This window comes from Equus asinus, chromosome 21 (genome assembly GCF_041296235.1).
Source record: "Equus asinus isolate D_3611 breed Donkey chromosome 21, EquAss-T2T_v2, whole genome shotgun sequence".
In the NCBI taxonomy this organism is placed as follows: Eukaryota; Metazoa; Chordata; class Mammalia; order Perissodactyla; family Equidae; genus Equus; species Equus asinus.
This window is the reverse complement of record NC_091810.1, coordinates 42,523,543-42,544,453: the sequence shown is the minus strand read 5'-3', so window position 1 is coordinate 42,544,453 and position 20,911 is coordinate 42,523,543. Positions and strand designations below refer to the sequence as shown.

The 20,911-nt window shown below is 34.7% G+C and overlaps 1 protein-coding gene across 5 annotated transcripts in view; it reads right to left on the bottom strand.

Annotated features, from left to right (window-relative positions):
* Positions 1-20,911, bottom strand: part of DNAH12 (dynein axonemal heavy chain 12) — a 213,963-nt gene that overhangs the window by 92,353 nt on the left and 100,699 nt on the right. For all 5 annotated transcript variants that reach the window (XM_070492412.1, XM_070492414.1, XM_070492413.1 and 2 more), the window contains 9 exons: positions 18,448-18,631; positions 18,174-18,314; positions 15,115-15,198; positions 14,345-14,533; positions 9,147-9,266; positions 7,232-7,420; positions 5,476-5,627; positions 3,112-3,250; positions 1,829-1,995 (listed from right to left, as the gene is read on the bottom strand). In XM_070492412.1, the coding sequence (XP_070348513.1) occupies positions 1,829-1,995; positions 3,112-3,250; positions 5,476-5,627; positions 7,232-7,420; positions 9,147-9,266; positions 14,345-14,533; positions 15,115-15,198; positions 18,174-18,314; positions 18,448-18,631 (1,365 nt within the window). The remainder of the gene's footprint in view (positions 1-1,828; positions 1,996-3,111; positions 3,251-5,475; positions 5,628-7,231; positions 7,421-9,146; positions 9,267-14,344; positions 14,534-15,114; positions 15,199-18,173; positions 18,315-18,447; positions 18,632-20,911) is intronic.

Below are 20,911 nucleotides of genomic sequence, written 5' to 3'. Positions count from 1 at the left end.
AAAAGTGGGGTGGGAGAAATCTATATAGCCAGTCCTTAGTCTTACAGTATGCTAGAATTATAAAAATATGACTTAATTTTTGGCAACAATGCTAATAACTGTCAATGGGGGACTGGTTAAATAAATTATGGCAAGATCCACACAACTAAACGGTATTATAATAGCCAATAAAATGAGTGAGATAAATAATACGGATAGGTGTTCAAGATCAACATTTAAGTGCAAATAAGTTGCAAAACATTATGTGTAATATGAGTCTATGTTTTTAAAAAATAAAAACATATTTATATAGAAAAAAAACCTGGGAGGAATGGGGAATGCACTATTAACAGTGGTCATCTGCTGGAGGCAGGATTCTAAGGGTTTTCAGTAATAACAAAAATTTTTTCACTTCAAAATTAGTCAGTCTTTACCTTGAAATAAAAATCATGGCATATTGGGGATTAGGAAAGTATATTTAAGAGGAGTAAATGAAGAATTACTAATCCTCACTAAAAGATACAATGTCTTAACATGTTGGAAACTGATCATCTCATCATAAATTCAGGTGGAGGGAGCAGAAGAGTTATCTATGAAATTGCCGTCAAAACCAAACTATCTCAAAACTATGGTGGTTCCAAACAGTCACAGACAATACAGAGAATTGAAAATGGTGGAAACATAGGGTACTGATTACGGTTACTTAGGTTGGAAACTACCCACAAATTCTCAGCCCTGGGGGAATGGTACTTTGAAAGATGTAATCTGTAAGTTATTTCCAATAATTGAAAATAACAGTTGAAAAGGAAAGAATTTACTATATTATTGAATAAACACATTTCCAATACTGGATAATTTATCCCATTTATCTAACTCACACATTCACAGGAAAGAATGGTGTAAAAAGGTCTAGAAAAGTCTTCCAAAAATTTCTGTAACATATAGGAAAATCTGAGCAACCATTTCCTTCCACAAATAACTTTAAATATGTATTCTTTTGATGTGAGAAACTAAAACAGAAAAAGAGATATACAACATCCCAAAGCCGAGAATGATGCCCTGAAAGATAGGGATGTTGCCTTTCCTCCATATCAGCACTTCCTTATAGATAGGCATTTCTTCCCAGAAACTAAGGATTAATTACTGACCTACTGTCCTCATCTCGTGACCAATGATCTGCTGACCACTGGCTTGCTGTGCTCATCTTGTGACCACTGACCTGCTGTGCTAGCAAAGCATCTCGTGACAGTAGTAAAAGAGATATTCCTGTCATATGTGATGTATGTTCCTTGTTTCAAGATGGTATATAACCACTCTGTACACCCCGCTTCTTTGGAGTGCTTCTTGCCTTGGTGGAAGCATTCTCTCAGGCTATAGTTCTCAAAACTGGCTCATAATAAACTCACCCCAATTTTGATTTGTAGATTGACTATGAATTATTTGTGTTGATAAAACACCTTACTGATAACATTTGGGAATAAATTTGTGATTAAAGGTGAAAAAAAATAGGGGGCCGGCCCTGTGGTCAAGTAGTTACGTTCATGCGCTCTGCTTCAGTGGCCCAGGGTTTCACTGGTTCAGATCCTGGGCATGGACACAGCATCACTCATCAGGCCATGCTGAGGAGGCGTCCCACATGCCACAACTAGAAGGACCCACAACTAAATAATATACAACTATGTACTAGGGGGATTTGGGGAGAATAAGCAGAAAAAAAAGATTGGCAACAGTTTTTAGCTCAGGTGCCAATCTTAAAAAAAATAAAAGATAAAAAAGTAAAATAAAATAGAAAAAGAGAACAAAGAAATGACTTCAGCATGGCTAATTAAAACTTCAATTAAATAGTTACCAATTCCCGCAGTCAAAAAATTGTCGTAATAATTCAATAGGAGGTTGAGCTCCATATTTCTCCAATGCAGGCATATTCATGTCATCTATAAAAATTATACACTTCTTTCCCATAGGTGGTCCAAAAACTCCTTTGCGTCTTTTATCCAATCTATTCATAATAATATTCTAAAATATAAAGAAGGAAGAGTAGTATATTTAAAGCCATACTTATCACCAGAAAAAAAAAAGGCATTTAACAGTCTAATCACGTAAGGAAATAATGCCAAGCAGCACTATGTGCATGTGTGTTTACTCATTTTTTAGAGTGATACCAAACTTCATGTTCAATATCATTCAAAGAGCATTTATTGAAATCCTTCTACGTATTCAAAATTGTTACATATATACATATTACATTTATATTATATAATATTTATATTATAATTTTTATATATGTGCACATACGTGAAATATTTTCTTCATTAGATACCCCAAGATATCTATTAACCTTAACTTACTCAATATCTAAAAGTGTAATCTAAATTTGTAAGATTTTGAAATTAAGAAAATTAAGGAATTCTATAGGCTTAAAACAATGGAAATGAACTCTATAGGCCAGGAGAGAATGTACACACATAAATTTAGGAATGGATGATAAAAATGGTGATTAGAAAGGTCTCATGTACTCAGTACTTTCATCTGGGAACATTTGGGGGTAAAGAATGGGATGCATAACTATAATTAGTGTTCGGGTGGTGAACATGATGTAATGTATCCAGAATTTGAAATATGATGTACATCCGAAAAAAATAAAAATTAAAAAAAAAAAAAAGAATGGGATGCATAGCCACATGGTACCTGTCACAGAAGGTCATGTAATAGTCTATGGTTTGAAAGATCTTTCACTGACAGAACTTCAGTAAGCAGTAAATGTCCCTAAAAACGATTTAAGAGAGTCTAGAAAGAACGATCAAAAGTTCTCTCTTTCTTTCTCTCTCTTCCCCCTCCCTTCTCTTACATACCTTTCTCTAGTTAAGAAATCAGTTGTTCCTTCTTCTCCAGCTTAAAAAAAAGGTGACAAAGCTCAATAATCCAGTATTAATGCAAAAATGTTTTCTTGAACTTTTGTCCTTTAAACTTGATTTTTAAAACTTGTACCACCAAAAATAAAAGTTTTGATGTTTTATTTAAATTCATAGAAGATTTACACAGCTACTCATTTAATATGCAATTTTAAATACTAATCAAATAAGGCAAAAAAGATTAATAATTATAGACCCATGTTTCTGGCTTTAAACTAACCTGAACCTGGTTGGCACTGGTCCGTGCAGAGAAATTAACATAAAACGGAAAGTACTGGTCCTTTTCCAAGTGATTCATTAGCTTATCCTTCACATACACTGACTTTCCTGTACCCGTTGGACCCACAAAAAGCAGTGGCCTTTATGAAAACAATGAACACATCATTCAAAAGGGGAAAAAGTCAGAACACATTCCTACTAAAAGAGGTTGGAATTAGTTGAAAACGTAAATGACAATCAAATCATCCTCATCTAAAAACTCACATTTTAATCTATCATTGTTATTTCATGAAAGACTAGTAAAAGTAATGACCAGCACACATTTTTGCTTACTATTACTAACAAACCATTATTTGAATAGATGTAAATTCCTGTATGCAAAAACACTCATAAAACAAGTGATAACATGCTTAACCTTTCACAAAAGACAGTCAGAGTTTGTCTGCTCAGAAAAGTGATGCAGTACTTTTTAGTGAGACATACAGGCAAGCAGGTGCAGTGCGGAATAGACTAATAAGATGATGACAGTAAGATAGGTTTAGGCTGTTTCACAGTTATCTCAATAGCATAAAGTTTTTGTGAGAAATTAAATCACAGTGAATTCTAAAGCTAATAGTTATGTATACCAGTTAATAGCATTTTAGAATCATGACAGAGTTACTAACTAAAAATACTTGTCTAAAAGCAAACTCTAAGAAATTCTCCATTCAGTGAGGCTTCAAGCAGAGTTTCTCATTCTTGAGCAATCATAACCAGTTTTAAAGGGAAAAAAATCCTATGAGTTTATGTTCACAGAACTCTGAGGAATCTCGGTTTGAGAAATACTGAATTAAAATTAAACACTGTCACTTTGAGTGATAACTGGGCACCACCCCAAACCCTTAAAGATAAACTCAAAGGCTGGCACTAAAACGGAGCAGCAGTATTCAGTTATAAGGGGTCATCTAAGTGACCCAAACTATGCTAATACTAATTTTTAAAATTATCACTGGAGCATAACATAAAATTCTTTTAGAACTAATGGCCCCTGAGAATTCATCTACATCTCCCAGTCTGGTAACACTTGCTTTATGGAAAACTATTTATTAAAATAATCTTATCAAATAAATACTATCCTTAGCTTGGGGTCCATGGACAAACTGAAGACATTCTTAGACAATATTCAGAGAACGTGTGAAATGGGATGAAAAAAGGTTTTTATCTTTACTTTCACTATTCTTAACTAAATTGGAGCAGTCGTATTAATAGGACCTGTGTCTTTGTCACCAAGAGAAATATTTAAGACATTATCCTAAATATTACAATTGCTACAGATATCTTAAAATAACACACCTATTACTTCTTCAAAATTATGATAGTCATCAGACCGCTAGATCTTATTTAATGTGTTAACAAAGAAGCACATGTATTAATACTCTAGCCCAAATTTGTTAAATATTTTAATAAATATATTTCATGATGTGCTTTCCTTGTAATCTTATGTTTGTACTTATTCATTTAAAACCATTATTCTGACAAATGGTTCATGGCACAAAATAACTCCTGTAATAGGCATTCCCCAGAGTTGACAAGTGCCTTTCTTCCCTAAGAAAGTTTGTAATACTAGCTTCTAAATGCAAAAATGCAACTACAGGTACAAAATAGGGATAAAATAATGTTCCCTCATGAGCTATTTTTCCTGTTTTTTTAATTAAACAAGATAAAATTGTCACAAAATTCACTCAGAACCAGGTTCTTTATCAAAAACAAACAAAACATGACATTCATGCATATTACGTAAGCTCGTCTAGCTTAAATAGTATTAATGATAAATTATGCCTAAAGTTTTAAAAGAAAAATTAACTACAAAAATGTTACTAAGAAAGTTGGTATAGATATGCCTATGGTGCGTGCTAGGCTTCTAATCAGTTTCATGTACTCTTTTTTGATGTGCTCTTTTGATTTAAGTCTGAGTTTTTAATCTTAACTGGCATAGGAGATATTTGAAAAATGCTAAATATAGTGGCAGAATGTGGATCACGGTTAGTCTGATACCTCAGGAGTGCAGTGAACCTTTCAATAGAATGCATACCTTTTTAACAATAACACTGCAACTGAATTCTTGTCTGTTATTATAAATAAAAGAAATGCAAGGTGGCTCATGAGGCAAGAAAGTATGATGGAAACGGTCTTGGGGTAGGCACTAGGAAACCTGGATTCAAGGTGTGCCACAAGTAACAGATGTCACTGTGGACATGTCAATTAGTTCCCCAGGGTCCCAGTTATCTGAAGATGGATGACCTCAAACTTTACTTCAAAAACCCGATGATCCTAATAAAATGGCACTGTTCTAGTTAAAATGCATGTTTATAACAGAGTTTCTTACTTTGCATAGGTAATACTCAAATCCATTAGAAATGTGTATCTAATAGTGTCCATTGTAGGCACTATGATATCTTGAATCCTGACACGTTTATCTCCTAAATTAGTACTTTTAATTAATTCATTCCAATGGAGCCAGCGACCTCGGTTTTTCAACTACAAAAGAACATAAGTTTTAAAGTATTATAACCATGCACTTGATATCTGAAAGGCTCTTTTTAACACACTGTTATATTTGCTTTTAAAAACTTTAATCTTTTCCCTTTCTTATTATGAAATATTAGATTCATCCAAAATAATGACTATAACATTTTTAAGTCATGAAGCAGATCAATAAGCACCCATGAATCCACCACCCAATTTAAGAAATACACATTTTTCTTTAGATTAATTTTCCTTTTCAATGATAACCTGAAGAACTTAATGAAATTTAGTTATCATAAATTCATCGTATCTAGAATGTCAGATATTTTTGCCTCTATGCCCTCTTAATACTCTAATCTTCCCAAAATATCTTCAAGATATCCTTTTGATATGTCAAGTATTTATTTGGGAGCCACTCTCATATAGCTCAAGTTACAATTTACTGGACTTTGGCTTCGTGTTTTCATAGTTTAAAGTAAAGGAGCAATAATCTAACTAGAAGCAAAATATCGAATGAACTCACTACATTTTTTTCTTTAAAATTATTCTCTTTGGCATTCTGATCCAGGCTGATATTCAGCCAGGGCATACTGGCATTGTTACAATATTGAAATTCTTCTGAACCAGTGGCTAAATAGCTGCTGTCCTGATACGCCGAGTGCCTCCCTAATCCACCCGTCCCCTCACTCTTCTCTTTCTCTGCAGGTGGTCCTGCCCTTCCCTGGAGATCCCAAGGCCTCTCACCAACAAGCAAAGTAGTAGGTCTCTTGGTCCCTGCTCCAGTGCTATGGCTGGCATCTAAGAGTCTTTTCCTACTTTCTAGCAAGTTGTACATGGATATAATCTGTCTGGATGGTGGCAATTTTGCAAGTTTGGGTGAATGTTTTTTTAGTAATTCATATTCTTAATTTTTTAGGTTTTAGCTTTTATTTTAACAAAGTTATACATGTGCATATTTTAGAGACAAAAGTTTTACAAGGTTAAGAAAAACAGCAATTTCTCACTCTCATTTCCTCCTCTCTAGTAGCAACTACCTTTACCTCTTTAAGCTGGATATTTTGGTATTCACCTCCAATTCTTAAAGAATATGCTTAGTTATCACCTCTTGATTTTTTAGTGTTACAGATTGTTTTATTGACTTTCCACTGTGACTAATGAGGATGAAACTCTCTTTCTGGTCATATTCTTAAAATTCTGTGTTTGCATGGTTTTGGGGAAAGATTTCTGCACTGGCAGTCAGGAGAGCTGGGTTCAAGTCCTGGTTCTGCTAGCCACTTGCCTTGCTGAGTTTCCTTCTTTATCTACAAACCTTGAGATTTCAGTAAAATTGTGTTTAAGGCTCTATCCAGATCTTATGGCTCTGTGAAGTAAAATTTGCATGAATCAAATGATTATTCAAAGGCTTGCTGTTTAAAATTAATTTAAATCTCAAATTATAAAATATTCCTAAAGCAAGTTTATCGATACTGTCCACAAGTTGTAAGAGGAGAAACTAAAGAGAAGGGACTAAAACACTAACCATAGGAGTCAAAATAACTCTAGGATGGGAACCCCATTTTGTCTGTTGATCTAAGATTTTATGTTTTATAGCTTATGATAAGCATTGTATGTCATACCTCATACATGTAGTCATAGACCAGGCCTTTTTCATCAAAGTGGCATTCCCATTTACCCACAGAGTCAGGCACTGGGTTGTCTTCATCTTTTCCCAGTAGGATTAATCGTATGTAAATATCAAAAGCAACACGACCATCTGTATCACAACTTCCTCCAATGGACCAAATCAAAGAAAATATAAAGCAAGCCTGTTGGTTAAAAAAATTTTTTTTAAAAGTTTAATTTAAACTAATTATTTAAAAGAAATTTTTAACAAATTAACTAAAATTTAACACATTAAGTCCTGGTTAACCTACTTGGAAAAGGTCAGATTTATAAACAAAGTGAAATGGAACACAGCTTAGTCACATAAAGAGTCATTTCTCTGGCACTATCTATCTAAATTTAAAATGCCCATGCCAAATGACCTAGGAATTTTTCTTTTAAGAATTTATCCTCAAACGTATCCTCATCTGTTAAAATGATATATGTGTAAGAATATTCACTACAGCACTGTTTGTGATCACAAAAGATCAGAAGCAACCCAACTGTTCTCCAATAGGGGTCTGCTTAATTGGATTATGCTACGTACACTGGAATACATGTAGCTGTTAAAAAAGAAGATAACTCTATAAGTACTGATACGGAACGATCTCCAAGGTATACTGTGAGAAAAGATGCAAATCAGGATGCATAGTATGTTAAAATGTGTAAAAAATGTTTACGAATAAAAGAGAGTACGCATCAAATGCCTCTAGCAGGCTACACAAGGCACTGGTAGTAGTGGTGGCCGTGAGGGTGGCTGGGGAACTGGTATGGAGGGAAAATCTACTGTTGCCTTATGAATTTTGCTCTAGGTACATGCCTTATCGAGTTAAAAAAACATATCAAATATATTTGAAGAGAGGAAATTTTCAAGCAGGTATCAATCTACATGAGTCGCTAAAAGTGATTCTGAACCGTTAAAAATTTCGGAGGAGTTTAGGTTTACCAACAGAATGAAAATTTTCAGAAAGTACACAACGTGAAAGTTATAGAGGTGAACTATTCCTAGGATATTTTTATTTTATAACAAGGTAACACTGATAGGTATGGAAAAATATTAAAAACTAGTTCTGTGAAAGACAGTTCTAAACTTAGGGAGGAAAAAGGATACAAATAAATTATACTTCAAACATGTCTGTTCAATTTCTTCCAAAGTGAAGGAAAATAAAGGCAAAAAGGGAGGAGAAAATGGAGAGATTATGGTTAGCAGGGAACCCTGGAATGTGAGATGTCTGAGGTAGAAGACTTTCTGTGGCAAAAAGGTGAAGGGAAAACAATGGGAGGGAACTGCTATTACCACAGAGCAGAAGTGAGTAGAGGAGATCGAGGCACTCAGGAATAAGGTGGTGGATGGAAAGTAGCATAGACCAGGGAAGAGAATAAAACACTCTTTTCCTTTGGTTCCCTTATAGCCATGTTCTCTGGCCTTTCTTGACCTCCAGACGTTAGCTAAACTGGACCACTGACTCCTCCCTACCCATGTGCTTTATGGATTCTGCCCGCGACGCTCCACCCAGCTGGTGGCTGCCTGCTCCTGGTCTTTTGTAGCCCGCTTGTTGCAGTTTACATTCTTGCTTAACATTAAGACAAAGTCAATTCACCTAAAGTCCGTACTGGATTAATATCAAGTCACCTTAGTAAGTGTTTATCAAATTATTCTTTCATAAATAATATGATAGTTTTGCTTCATTCTGATATACTGAACTTTCTTTGAAGTATTTTTTTAAATCAGAATACCAAGTCAGGGCAACTTTAACGCCTTCAACTATTCTTTTGGTGCTCACCAAAAAACAGCTCTGGATCCTAGAATGTCTTTCTCGATACAAGTATCATCGGCCAAGGGCATATTTGATTCTATAATTAATAAACCACATAAAGTATAAAACCAACCATAATCCAAACACGAATGTGCTTGCTTGTAGGGTCATTTTCTACCACGTTACAGAGTAATACTTCAAAGAGACGTGTGAGAGATACAACCACATTGCTATCACTTGTAGGAATCAGTTCCTGCAAAGTAAAAAGGATGATACTTTTTTCTTTATTTTCATCTTATTTGGAGAATACAAAAAGATAAATATTTCATTTAAAAAACTGATAAAAGCATACATGGTTTCCATAAGGTCTTTATGACATTTAAAGGATTTAAATCACAGGCTTGATAAAAACATCTCTCAAATATTTTAGTTTAGCATGTTATATCACACAATTATAGATAATATATTCTTATTCTAAAATCTCTGAGAAATGAAAACTAGCTACTGTAAGAGAATAAATAATGTTCTCAGGATAGCAGAAATGAAGTCTCTAACAGCCATTCATTCAATTATTTAGTCAACAAACATTTATGAAAAACATACTGTACCTATATACCAAGCTAGGAGATATGGGAAAAAAACCACATGATCTCTGAAAAGGAGTGATATTGAAATTAAATAGACAAAAATAATATGGTATAATGATAACACAATAGAGGAAGTCCCAGGGTGAGGGGAGGCTACTAAAGTATTTGGGATAAACAATTAGTACAGACCTAGGGAGCAGGACAAGGAGGGAAACAGGAAAGAAATAAGTCAAGGAAGGCTTCCCAGATGAAGTAAGAGCTGAGCTGAATTTGGAAGGAAAATGAGTTAGCCAGGTGCACAAGGGAAGGATGCTCAAGGCAGGGGAAAGTGCATATACACAGAAATGGAGATGTAAGTGGACACAGAGTATCAAGGGGATTCTGTAGGATATGAAAATAGGGTGTGAAAGAGGAATGGCAAGAAATAAGGCTTGCAAAGTAGACAAGGGTCAGATACTGAAAGGATTTATCATCTGCATTAAGGATCTCATGCTAAGAGAAATAGGGTTCCAATGGAGGGTTTTAAGTAGGGGAATAAATGGAATGAATTTTTGTTTTGGAATCTTCATCCTGATAGCAGGATGTAGAAACAGTGGTTTGAACAATACTATAGACCAAACGGACCTAACAGACATACACAAAGCTTTCCACCTAACAGCGGAAGAATACACATTCTTCTCAAGCTCACATGGAACATTCTCCAGGATAGATCACATGTTAGGTCACAAAACAAGTCAACAAATTTACAATAGAAATTATATCAAATATCTTTTCCAATCACAACAGAATGAAACTAGTTATCAATAACAGCAAGAAACCAGGAAAATTCACAGATACATGTAAACTAAATAACACACTCTTGAACAACCTCTAGATCAAACAAGAATTCAGAATGAAAATCAAAAACTATCTTGAGATGAAAATGGCAAGACAATACACCAAAACTTATGAGACGCATTAAAAGCAGTACTTTGAGGAAATTTATAGCAATAAACGTTTACATTAAAAAAGAAGAAAGATCTCAAGTGAACAACCTAACTTTACACCTCTAAAAAAAGAAAAAACTAAACCCAAAGTTAGCATAACGAAGGAAATAATAAAGAGCAGAGCAGAAATAAATCAAATAGAGAATAGAAAAAGTTGACAAGATAAATAAAATCAATAAACCTTAGATAGATTAAGAAAAAAAGAAAGAAGACTCAAACAAATAAAATCATAAATGAAAGAGAAGACATTACAATGGATGACTCAGAAATAAAAAGAATCATAAGGACCATCATGAACAATTACATGCAAACTAATCAGACCTAGAACCTAGAAGAAATGGATAAATTCCTAGAAACAGATAACCTACCAAGACTGAATCAACAAGAAACAGAAAGCCTAAATAGACCAATAAGAAATAAGGAGATTGAAGTAGTAATCAAAAACTTCCCAACAAAGAAAAGACCAGGACCAGATGACTACATGGCTGAATTCTACCAAACATTCAAAGAAGAATTAATACCAATCCTTCTTAAACTCTTCCAAAAAATAGAAGTAGAGGGAATACTTCTAAACTCATTTTTATGAAGCCAGCATCACCTTAATACCAACACCAGACAAAGACACCAGAAGAAAAGAAAACTACAGGCCAATATCTCTGATGAATATAGATGCAAAAATCCTCAATGAACACTAGCAAACTGAATTCAACAATACATCAAAAAGACTATACATCACACCAAGTGGGATTTATTCCTGAGAAGCAAAGTTGGTTTAACATATGCAAATCAATCAATGTGATACACCACATTAACAGAATGAAAGATAAAAACCTCACGATCATCTCAATAGATTCAGAAAAAGCATTTTCTGTTCAACACTCATTCATGACAAAAACTCTCAATAAAATAGATATGCAAGGAAATCTCCTCAATACAATAGAGGCCATTTATGAAAAGCCCACAGCTAAAATCATAATCAGTGGGGAAAAACTGAAAGCTTTTCCTCTAAGATCTGGTTACAAGGCAAGGATGCCCAATCTCACCACTTCTCTTCAACAAGTACTAACAAGAGCAATCAGACAAGAAAAAGAAATATAAGGCATCCAAATCAGAAAGGAAGAGTAAAATTATCTCTGTTTGCAGATAACATGATCCTATATGTAGAAAACCCTAAAGACCTCATGCAAAACAAAACCAAAAAAAACCCTGTTAGAACTAATAAACGAATTCAGTAAAGTTGCTGGATATAAAACCAAAATATGAAAATTACTTGCATTTGTTTATACAATGATCCATCTGAAAAGGAAATCAAGAAAACAATCCCATTTACGATAGCATCAAAAAGAATAAAATACTTAGGAATAAATTTAACTAAAGAAGTGAAAGATCTATACATTGAAAACTATAAAATATTAATGAAAAAAATTGAAGAAGACACAAATAAATGGAAAGATTATCCCACGTTCATGAACTGAAAAAATTAACATTGTTAAAATGTGCGTACTACCCAAAGTGATTCAATGCAATCCCTACAAAAATTCCAATGGCATATAATCTTGAGAAAGAACAGAGTCGAAGGCATCACACTTCCTGATTTCAAATTACATTACAAAGCTCTAGGAATCAAAACAGTAGGGTACTGGCATAAAACCAAACATATAAATCAATGGAACAGAATGGAATGCCCAGAAATAAACCCAAGCATATACAGTCAACTGATCTTCAACAAGGACAAGAACACACAATGGGGAAAGGATAGTCTCTTCAATAAATGATGGGAAAATTGAGTATCTACATGTAAAAGAATGAAATTGGATCCTTATCTTACACCACACACAAAAATCAACTCAAAATGAATTAAACGTAAAATCTGAAATCATAAAACTCCTGGAAGAAAATATAGGGAAAAACCTCCTTGACATTGGCCTTGACAATGATTTTTTGGATATGACACCAAAAGCTCAGGCAACAAAAGCAAAAATAAACAGGTGGGACTTCATCAAACTAAAAGCTTCTATACAGCAAAGGAAACAATCAACAAAATGAAAAGGCAACCTATGGATTGAGAAAATATTTGCAAACCATATATCTGATAAGGGGTTAATATCCAAAATATACAAGGAACTCATACAACCAAATAGCAGTAAAACAAACAACCCAATTTAAAAATAGGCAAAGGACCTGAATAGACATTTTTTTCCAGAGAAAACGTAAAAACAGCCAACAGGTATATGAAAAAGCATTCAACATCACTAATCGTGAGGGAGATGCAAATCAACACCATAGTAAGAGATCACCTCACATCTGTTAGGATGGCTATTGTCAAAAAGATAAAAGATGACAAGTCTTGGTGAGGATGTGGAGAAAAGAGAACCCTTTGCACTGTCGGTGGGAACGTAAATTGGTACAGCCATTATTGAAAACAGAATGGAGAATCCTCAAAGAACTAAAAATAGAATGACCATATGATACAGCAATCCCTTTTCTGGGTATATACCCAAAAGAAATGAAATCAGTACCTCAAAGAGATATCTGTGGTCCCATGTTCATTGCAGCATTATTCACAATAGCCAAGATATGAAAACAAAGTTTCCACTGATGGATGAATGGATAAAGAAATTGTAGTATATGTATACAATGGAATATTATTCAGCCCTATAAAAGAAGGAAATCCTGCCATTTGGAACAACATGGATGAACCTTGAAGACATTATCATAAGTGAAATAAGCCAGACATCGAATGGAGAAACTGCATGATCTCACTTATGTGGAGAAACTAAAAGTTGAACACATAAAACCAGAGAATAAAACAGTGGTTACCAGGCGTGGGGAGGTCAGGGAAATTGGGAGACATTAGGCAAAGGGTATAAAGTTGCAGTTATGTAGGATGAGTAAGTCTAGAGATCTAATGTACAGCATGATGACTACAGTTAATAATACTGTATCAGTACTGGAAATTTGCTAGGAGAGTAGATTTCAGGTGCTCTCTCACACACACACAAATACAGTTAACTATTTGAGGAGATGACATGTTAATTACCTTGACTATAGTAATCATTTCACTATGTATATGTATATCAAATCATCATGTTGTACACTTCAAATATTTTTATTCGTCCATGTTGTTGCAAAATTTTTACTTTAAAAAATTAAAAAAATAAAACCCAGGGGCCGGCCCCAAGGCCAAGTGGTTGGATTCATGCGTTCTGCTTGGGCAGCCCAGGGTTTCACTGGTTCCGATCCTGGGCACGGACATGGCACTGCTCATCAGGCCGCACTGGGGCGGTGGCCCACGCACCACAACTAGAAAGACCCACAGCTAGAATATACAACTATGTACTGGGGAGAAAAAGCAGAAGAAAAAAAAAAAACAACCTAGAGGGATAAACATACATAGACACATACACACACACACACACACACATATACCTGAGTGCAAACAAAACTAAGGGAATTTGAATAAGATTAGTCGATAGCATCAATGTCAATATCCTTCTTGTGCTATTATAATATGGTCTTCCAAATGTTACCATTGGGGGAAAGGGGGTGAAGTGTACATGAGATCTTTCTACTATTTCTTACAACTGCATGTAAATCACTGATTGTCACAACAAATATTTCAAATTTTAAAAAGTGGATACTAAATGTCTAAGGTGAAACTGATTTTAGTTATTTATTCTACCATTGTGACTTCACACTTCATAAAATTGAACGGGAAACTAAAGAAACTTGAGTGAGTCAGAAAATTACGGTGTTACCTTGCATTTTTTCTTACGAACCCTTAAAGTGGGCGGTATTAACCAGTGAAAAAGTGCTTTCAGAAGAGCTTGATGATCTGGTTCTTGTAGAGGTCCCTTCAGTGAGTTCAACCATGAAGACATAAGCGGTTCCCATCCTAACTGTGAAGGTTCCAAATAAATCATACCACAGCGGCTTACGGTGGCGGGCTAGAAAAAATAGACAAGTTTTCTTTTTCTAATGTTGCTTTTATACCAGTAGTACCTGGAAGCTATTAACTACTTCTTTGCATGACTTATAAGGCCCCTCATGATCTGGCTCCTGTCTTCCTCTACAGCCTCACACACATTAGATGAAACTATTTGCAGTTACAGTTCCCTGGACATGTCATGGCTTCAGGTCTTTACATACCATCTTGCCATGATTTGAAACGCCTGGCCCCAACCAATCTCCCTGGAGAAGTGTTACCCCTCAAAACCAGATCAAACACTTAAACATTTTCCATGGTCCTCCTCTACCCATTCACCTCTTGTATTCACCTGTTGTATATATGGAGGAGGCTCACCACCCCCCCCATATTCTTAGGGCACTTAACATGTAGCTCTATACTGGGATTATTTATCAGCACACTTCTCATCTTCCCTAAATAAGCATACACTGCCTTATTCATCTTTGTATTTCTAGTGCCTAAGTCATCTTCTGACACCCAACAAAAAATAGTTATTGATTAAATGAAAGAATGAGTAAATGAACAAATAAACAAACTACTCATATTAAATTATGAACTTACCGAAGCCTGGGAAAGGTCCATTGCTTCAAAGATGAGGCTCATTTGAGGAGACATTTGAATGATTTCCCCACTCATAAGGCAAAGCTAAAGGCAATTATTTTTCAAATGTTTATCTTAAAAAATCTCAAACTTCTCAGATAAAATTTTATTCTATTTATCAGATAATGTATATCCTGGGATATAATGAATAAGTATTAGAATGGAAGCCAGAAAATTGTAATTCTAGATTAGCTCTGTCAATTACTTACTAGGTAAGCAAACACTTAACATCCTGAGTCTCAGCCTCTTCATCTATAAACAGAGATAATTTCTCTCTCATAGAGTTAGGGGGGAGGGGAACTACATGACATACTGCAAAAACTGTAAAACCCTACCCAAATCTCAGTTCTTTTTATCAATAAAATTAAATGAAATACTTCTGATTTTATATAGCTGTCAGAAGACCTTTTTATTAAAGAAAATAGAAAATAGAGAATAATATGAACACTCAATACCCATCTCCTAGATTTAACCAATGTTAACATTTTGCCATATTTGCTTCATCTTTTTTTAAGCATTTTTAAAGAGCACTTCACATCCAAATATGTCAATATCCATCTCTGAAAAATAAGGACTTTTCCATATAACCACAATAACATTATCACATCTAACGAAATTATCAATAATTCCTTAATATCATCAAATGCTCAGCCAATACACAAATTTCCTCAGTTGTACCAGAAATGTCTTTTCAACTGATTTATTCAAACCAAAATCCAATCAAAGACCATGTATTATGTTTGCTATCTCCCCTTGATTTCTTTTAATCTAAAACGTTCCTCTTTGCTCAAATATGTAAAAGACTGAATTTATCAACTGCTCCCTTTCCACCAAATTCCTTTCTTATCCATTATTATTAAAGCCATCCTATCTTCTCAATCTCCTTGACTTCTACCTTTGGAATTATCGTTAACTTTTAATAATTTTAATAATTATTATTAGTTATTGATATTCCAAATTAATTTCATTACTAAGTCTTTTAAATTCTTCCTCTTCATTTATTTTTCAGTGTTTCTTCTCTGCTTCTACAATCATCACTCTCATCCCAGTCTTGCCCCTATGTAGTTGTATGTCAACAACGTGACATTTAACATTTCTGAATCTGTTTCTTATCTGTAAAATAAATGAATGGTCTAGAGCTGGAACTTCCAATATGCTAGCCAGTAGTCATGTGTGGCTATTTATATTTAATTTTAGCTAACAAAATAAAATTAATAAATTAATTAAATAAAATTTAAATAACGGCTAATTTAAATCTTCCCCTTTTCCCTCAAGTGTGCAAAGAACCAGGGCGTAACACTTCACAAAGAAAAAATAAATCATCAGAAGGATTTCCCTTCAGATTTCCACCATCAAATCCATAGATTTGCCTGTATCTATCCCTATCCTCTCCTGCTTCCCTTTCCTCCAGTAGGAGACGATCCTTTCACCTGGCTCTGAATCCTTAGACTTGACTCTACTGATTAACCCCTCTCTTCTGAATCATCACTACTTCTTGTCTGTTTAATTTCCCCCCTTAGCTCAATCAATATGACTGAATAAATGAAAGAAAGAATATGAAAAAATGACTACCCATCTATGATAAAGTACTGGAGGATATGTTTGAATGCTAATTAAATTAATTTGCTTATTTAGTAGTGTAGTTATTTCACGTAAGTATGAAAATAAATTGTGATATATTCATACAGCAGAATACTAATACAGATATAAAAAGAATAAATCAATCAATAAAATGGAACTACAACAACATGAATATCACAGATAATATACTGATGAAGAGAAGGAAAATACTAAAGAGTAGGTTTCCATTTACATGAAATTCAAGAACCAGCAAAGTTAATTTATCACAGCAGAAGTTAGAATAGTGATTCTCCTGGGGGAGGGTATATCAGTCGGGAAGGGACAGGAGTGAAGTTTGTAGGGTACAAGAAATTTTACACATCTTTAGGTGATGGTTATGTCAGTATACCCATACGTAAAAAAAAATCTAAATCTAAACTTAGTGCATATTTTATACTCTATGTATGTTACCTCTCAATTAAAATAAATACTAGAAGACTTCCATTTTCTAGTTTTTTTGTATATCTCACAGCTTCTAAGGCAATGTTCTACATATAAGCACTGAAGCATTCAATGTCTTCAAAAAGGAATGAAGCCCTTTTATTTTCTCCTAAAATCTTAACTCAAAGTTTTGTAAGAAGCCATAAGACTGGAGTCACTTAACTTATTATCACCTATTATATTACTATGCCTTCCTGCTAACACAGTAGTTTTTGTTGTTGTTGTTTTGTTTTTTTGAGGAAGACTAGCCCTGAGCTAACTGCCAATCCTCCTCTTTTTGCTGAGGAAGATTGGCCCTGAGCCAACAGCCATGCCCATCTTCCTCTACTTTATAAGTGGGACGCCTACCACAGCATGGCTTTTGCCAAGCAGTGCCATGTCCGCACCCGGGATCCGAACTGGCGAACCCCGGGCCACCAAGAAGTGGAACGTGCAAACTTAACCACTGCACGAATGGGCTGGCCCCAAGACAGTAATTTTAATACAACATATTTTCATTCTATAAAAAAATTAAGTAAAGATTTATGACAGCATAGTTTTCATTGAAAAGATAATTTATAAACTTTATTCAACTTGCTGCAGCCTTTATTGTCATAGTCAATGAATTGTTGAACACAAAATTGCTTAAGCATGTCTCTATCTGATTTTTTTTCTTTTTGCTGAGGAAGATTACCCTGAGCTAACGTCTGCTGCCAATCTTCCTCTTTTTGTAGGTGAGCCGCTGCCAGAACACCGCAGTTGACAGACAAGTGGTGTAGGTCTGAGCCCAGGAACCCAACCTGGGCTGTTGAACTTAACCACTAGGCCACTGGGGCTGGCCCTGCTTTGCTTTTGTAAATTTTGGTAAAAAACATATAACATTAAATTTACCATATTAACCATTTTTTAAGTTTATGATCCAGTAGTGTTAGGTATATTCCTATTGTGCATCTGTTTTGCTTTTAATCATCATGGTTTACCTTTTTATTATCATCCAATACTGTGTTCATGCTCTCTATCCACAAAGTGTCAATGGGACCATCAAATACAACCCATTTCCGGTCAGGTGTTTCTGATAAGGCAAATTCTCTAAAAGTATTAGCCACAATACCATCAGTCCACTGAGGAGGAAAAAAGGAAGAGTTGGAAAGCTTCCTTTACAAAACTATAAAGTGATAATAAGAAAACATTTCAAATTTCTTGGTTTAATATGCATTGTCAATAAGACTTGAGAATGTTTACACTTTGGATTACCTCATGAGACACTGGGTCAAACTGTCCAAAAAGTTGGCCCATAGTAATGGATTTGGGGTTTACAGTCCTATAAATGACCTTTTCTTCCTCTCCATAGCCACGTTCATTCATTAGAGTTAGAGTATCAGCCAGCATATGCAGAACTTTTGTCTTAGCAGCAAAAGGCTCTCCTACTAACATAAAACTATGAAGGAAAAGAAATAACTGTACAATAAGATCCTAAAAAATAATTGTAAATTAAATTATTTGCCTACATACTAGTATTTAAAATTTTACCCTATGATAAATTATATGGTTACTACATGTAATTTTTGAAATTATATGGATTTTTCTCAGACACAAGGAAAATATATTTAACTTCTGAACTGGTTGATCTCTAAATCAAATTCTCTACATTAATACCGTTATCTATAAAAGAGAATATAATAAAAAATCTCCAAATGAAAATGAAAACTTAACAATTGTATACTCTTAAAATAAAATTAAAAAAATAACTTGGGGCCTTCTAAGGAGAGGAGTGGGAAGGATTCCCTTTCCCTAAGTCTTCACTTGCAAGAGTAATTATTAGTGCTCTTTGCCAAATACTTCTGAATCTCCTCTCTCCTGGCACGTAGTAGGATTCCTCTCCCTCTCATGGAAATACTAGGTGACTAATGAGTAATAAGTGGAAATGATGGGTGTTACTTCTACGAGGGAATAGATAATTGCCAGGGAGGGACCTTACTGAGCTTTCTCTTTTCCCTCTAGCACAGCTGTGACCCATAATGCTGAGATGGTGGCTGCCCCAACAGACTGGGACCCTGAGTAATGAAGATGAGCAGAACCTTGCTGTTAATCTATAATGGACACAGCATGAATGAGAAATAAACCTTCATTTTTAAGTCACTAAGATTTGAGTGCTGATTGCCTCAACAAAATAACCTAGCCCATCCTTACTGACACAAATTTGTATGTAGAAGGCGGAAGGTATTCTTGATATAATAAAAAAGATGAAAATATATGGCATTGGCTTAAAGGCCAGGTCATGGGTGGCAAATTAAGTGTTATCAGAGGCTAAAAGATTAGCAATTAATGTTACACAATGATGAAACATTTGGTAAACTTATCCCTTGAGATAACCTGGAAGATAGATAATATACCTAATGAAATTGTAGTTTTAGGGGAAAAGGAGAGTGAACAGAATATTATTAGTATATAATGGCACCTGATGGCTGCATTTAACAAGGAACTACAAGAAAGAAATGAGCCCAGAAAAAAATGGCGAGTTTCAAGCTGGAATGAAAGAGAATAGAGGGAGTCCAGAAATTCAGGAATTTGCATGATTGAACGAGGCAACTTATTCTCATCTCCAATTTGTGAAAGATGAATTGAAAAAACCTTTGAACAACAAAGATCTACTCAGCCTAGCATCAAGGATCAAATCAAGGGACACTGTTTCACTTTACAAAAACCTACGAAAGATTAATATGGTTCCTAGTAATCATTTCAGAAGGATAACATAATTCAGGGAAAAGAGATGAAGGGTGTGGCCTCTCAATTAAGCCTGATAGTTTAAGGATACTACATGGAAATACAGAAAGCTATGACATAATAAGGATGTAGTTTTGGCTACTGGCACACGGAGCTGCCTGAAACCAAATAGATAAGAAGCTTATTAAGTTTTTGAGAGAGTTTACTGACAAAGAAACCACATGTTTAGGCTAAAATACATGTGAATGTTTAAGACTTAAAAATCATCCTCAGGTACGGGATGCATGAGGGTTGATTGTACTATTCTCTATTTTTGTATATGTTGAAATTTTACATTATACGAAGATTTTTAAAAAAAAATTCTGCCTTTAAAAAAATCATGACCTTTGAGACCTCAACTTTCTATAGGTAGGAAGCAGGCTAAAAACATTTCTCAGCTCTTGAAGACATTTTCTCTATTGTCTACTCCATGTGTGACCAGGAAAGAAAATGGAAAGACCTCTCAGGAGGTTGAACCAAGGTCCATGGAGAACAGTTAATTGGAAAGCCCCTCCCAGGGAGCAAAATAAAGCATAAATGGATCCAGGTTTTATGTGGCTTTAAGTTTATACAATTGGTGGGGGAGGCTTTCCAAGGGAAAAAAAAAATGTAATTATGAGTACACTTCATGTAATTATGAAATGTTCACCGCCACTTTAATGACACACTATACAATAAATTTTGTGTACAAAATGATTATAACTCCTTGGAGGGGCCCCTACAAGTGAGAGATCCTGAAATTTAAACTCCATTAGCTTCACAGTCAATCTCTTTCTGGAATTGGGACCCTCCCTACATTCCCTGCTGGGTTTCAGTATTGCTACCAACCAGTGTTAGCTGTGTCTCCTATTCTTCAATTTCTGAGTAGGAGATTAGCTCTGATAATTCTGTTCTGGTAAACCCACTAATATAATACTGTATGTGTGGAGGGCAGATAACTTGTTTTTCTAGTTTA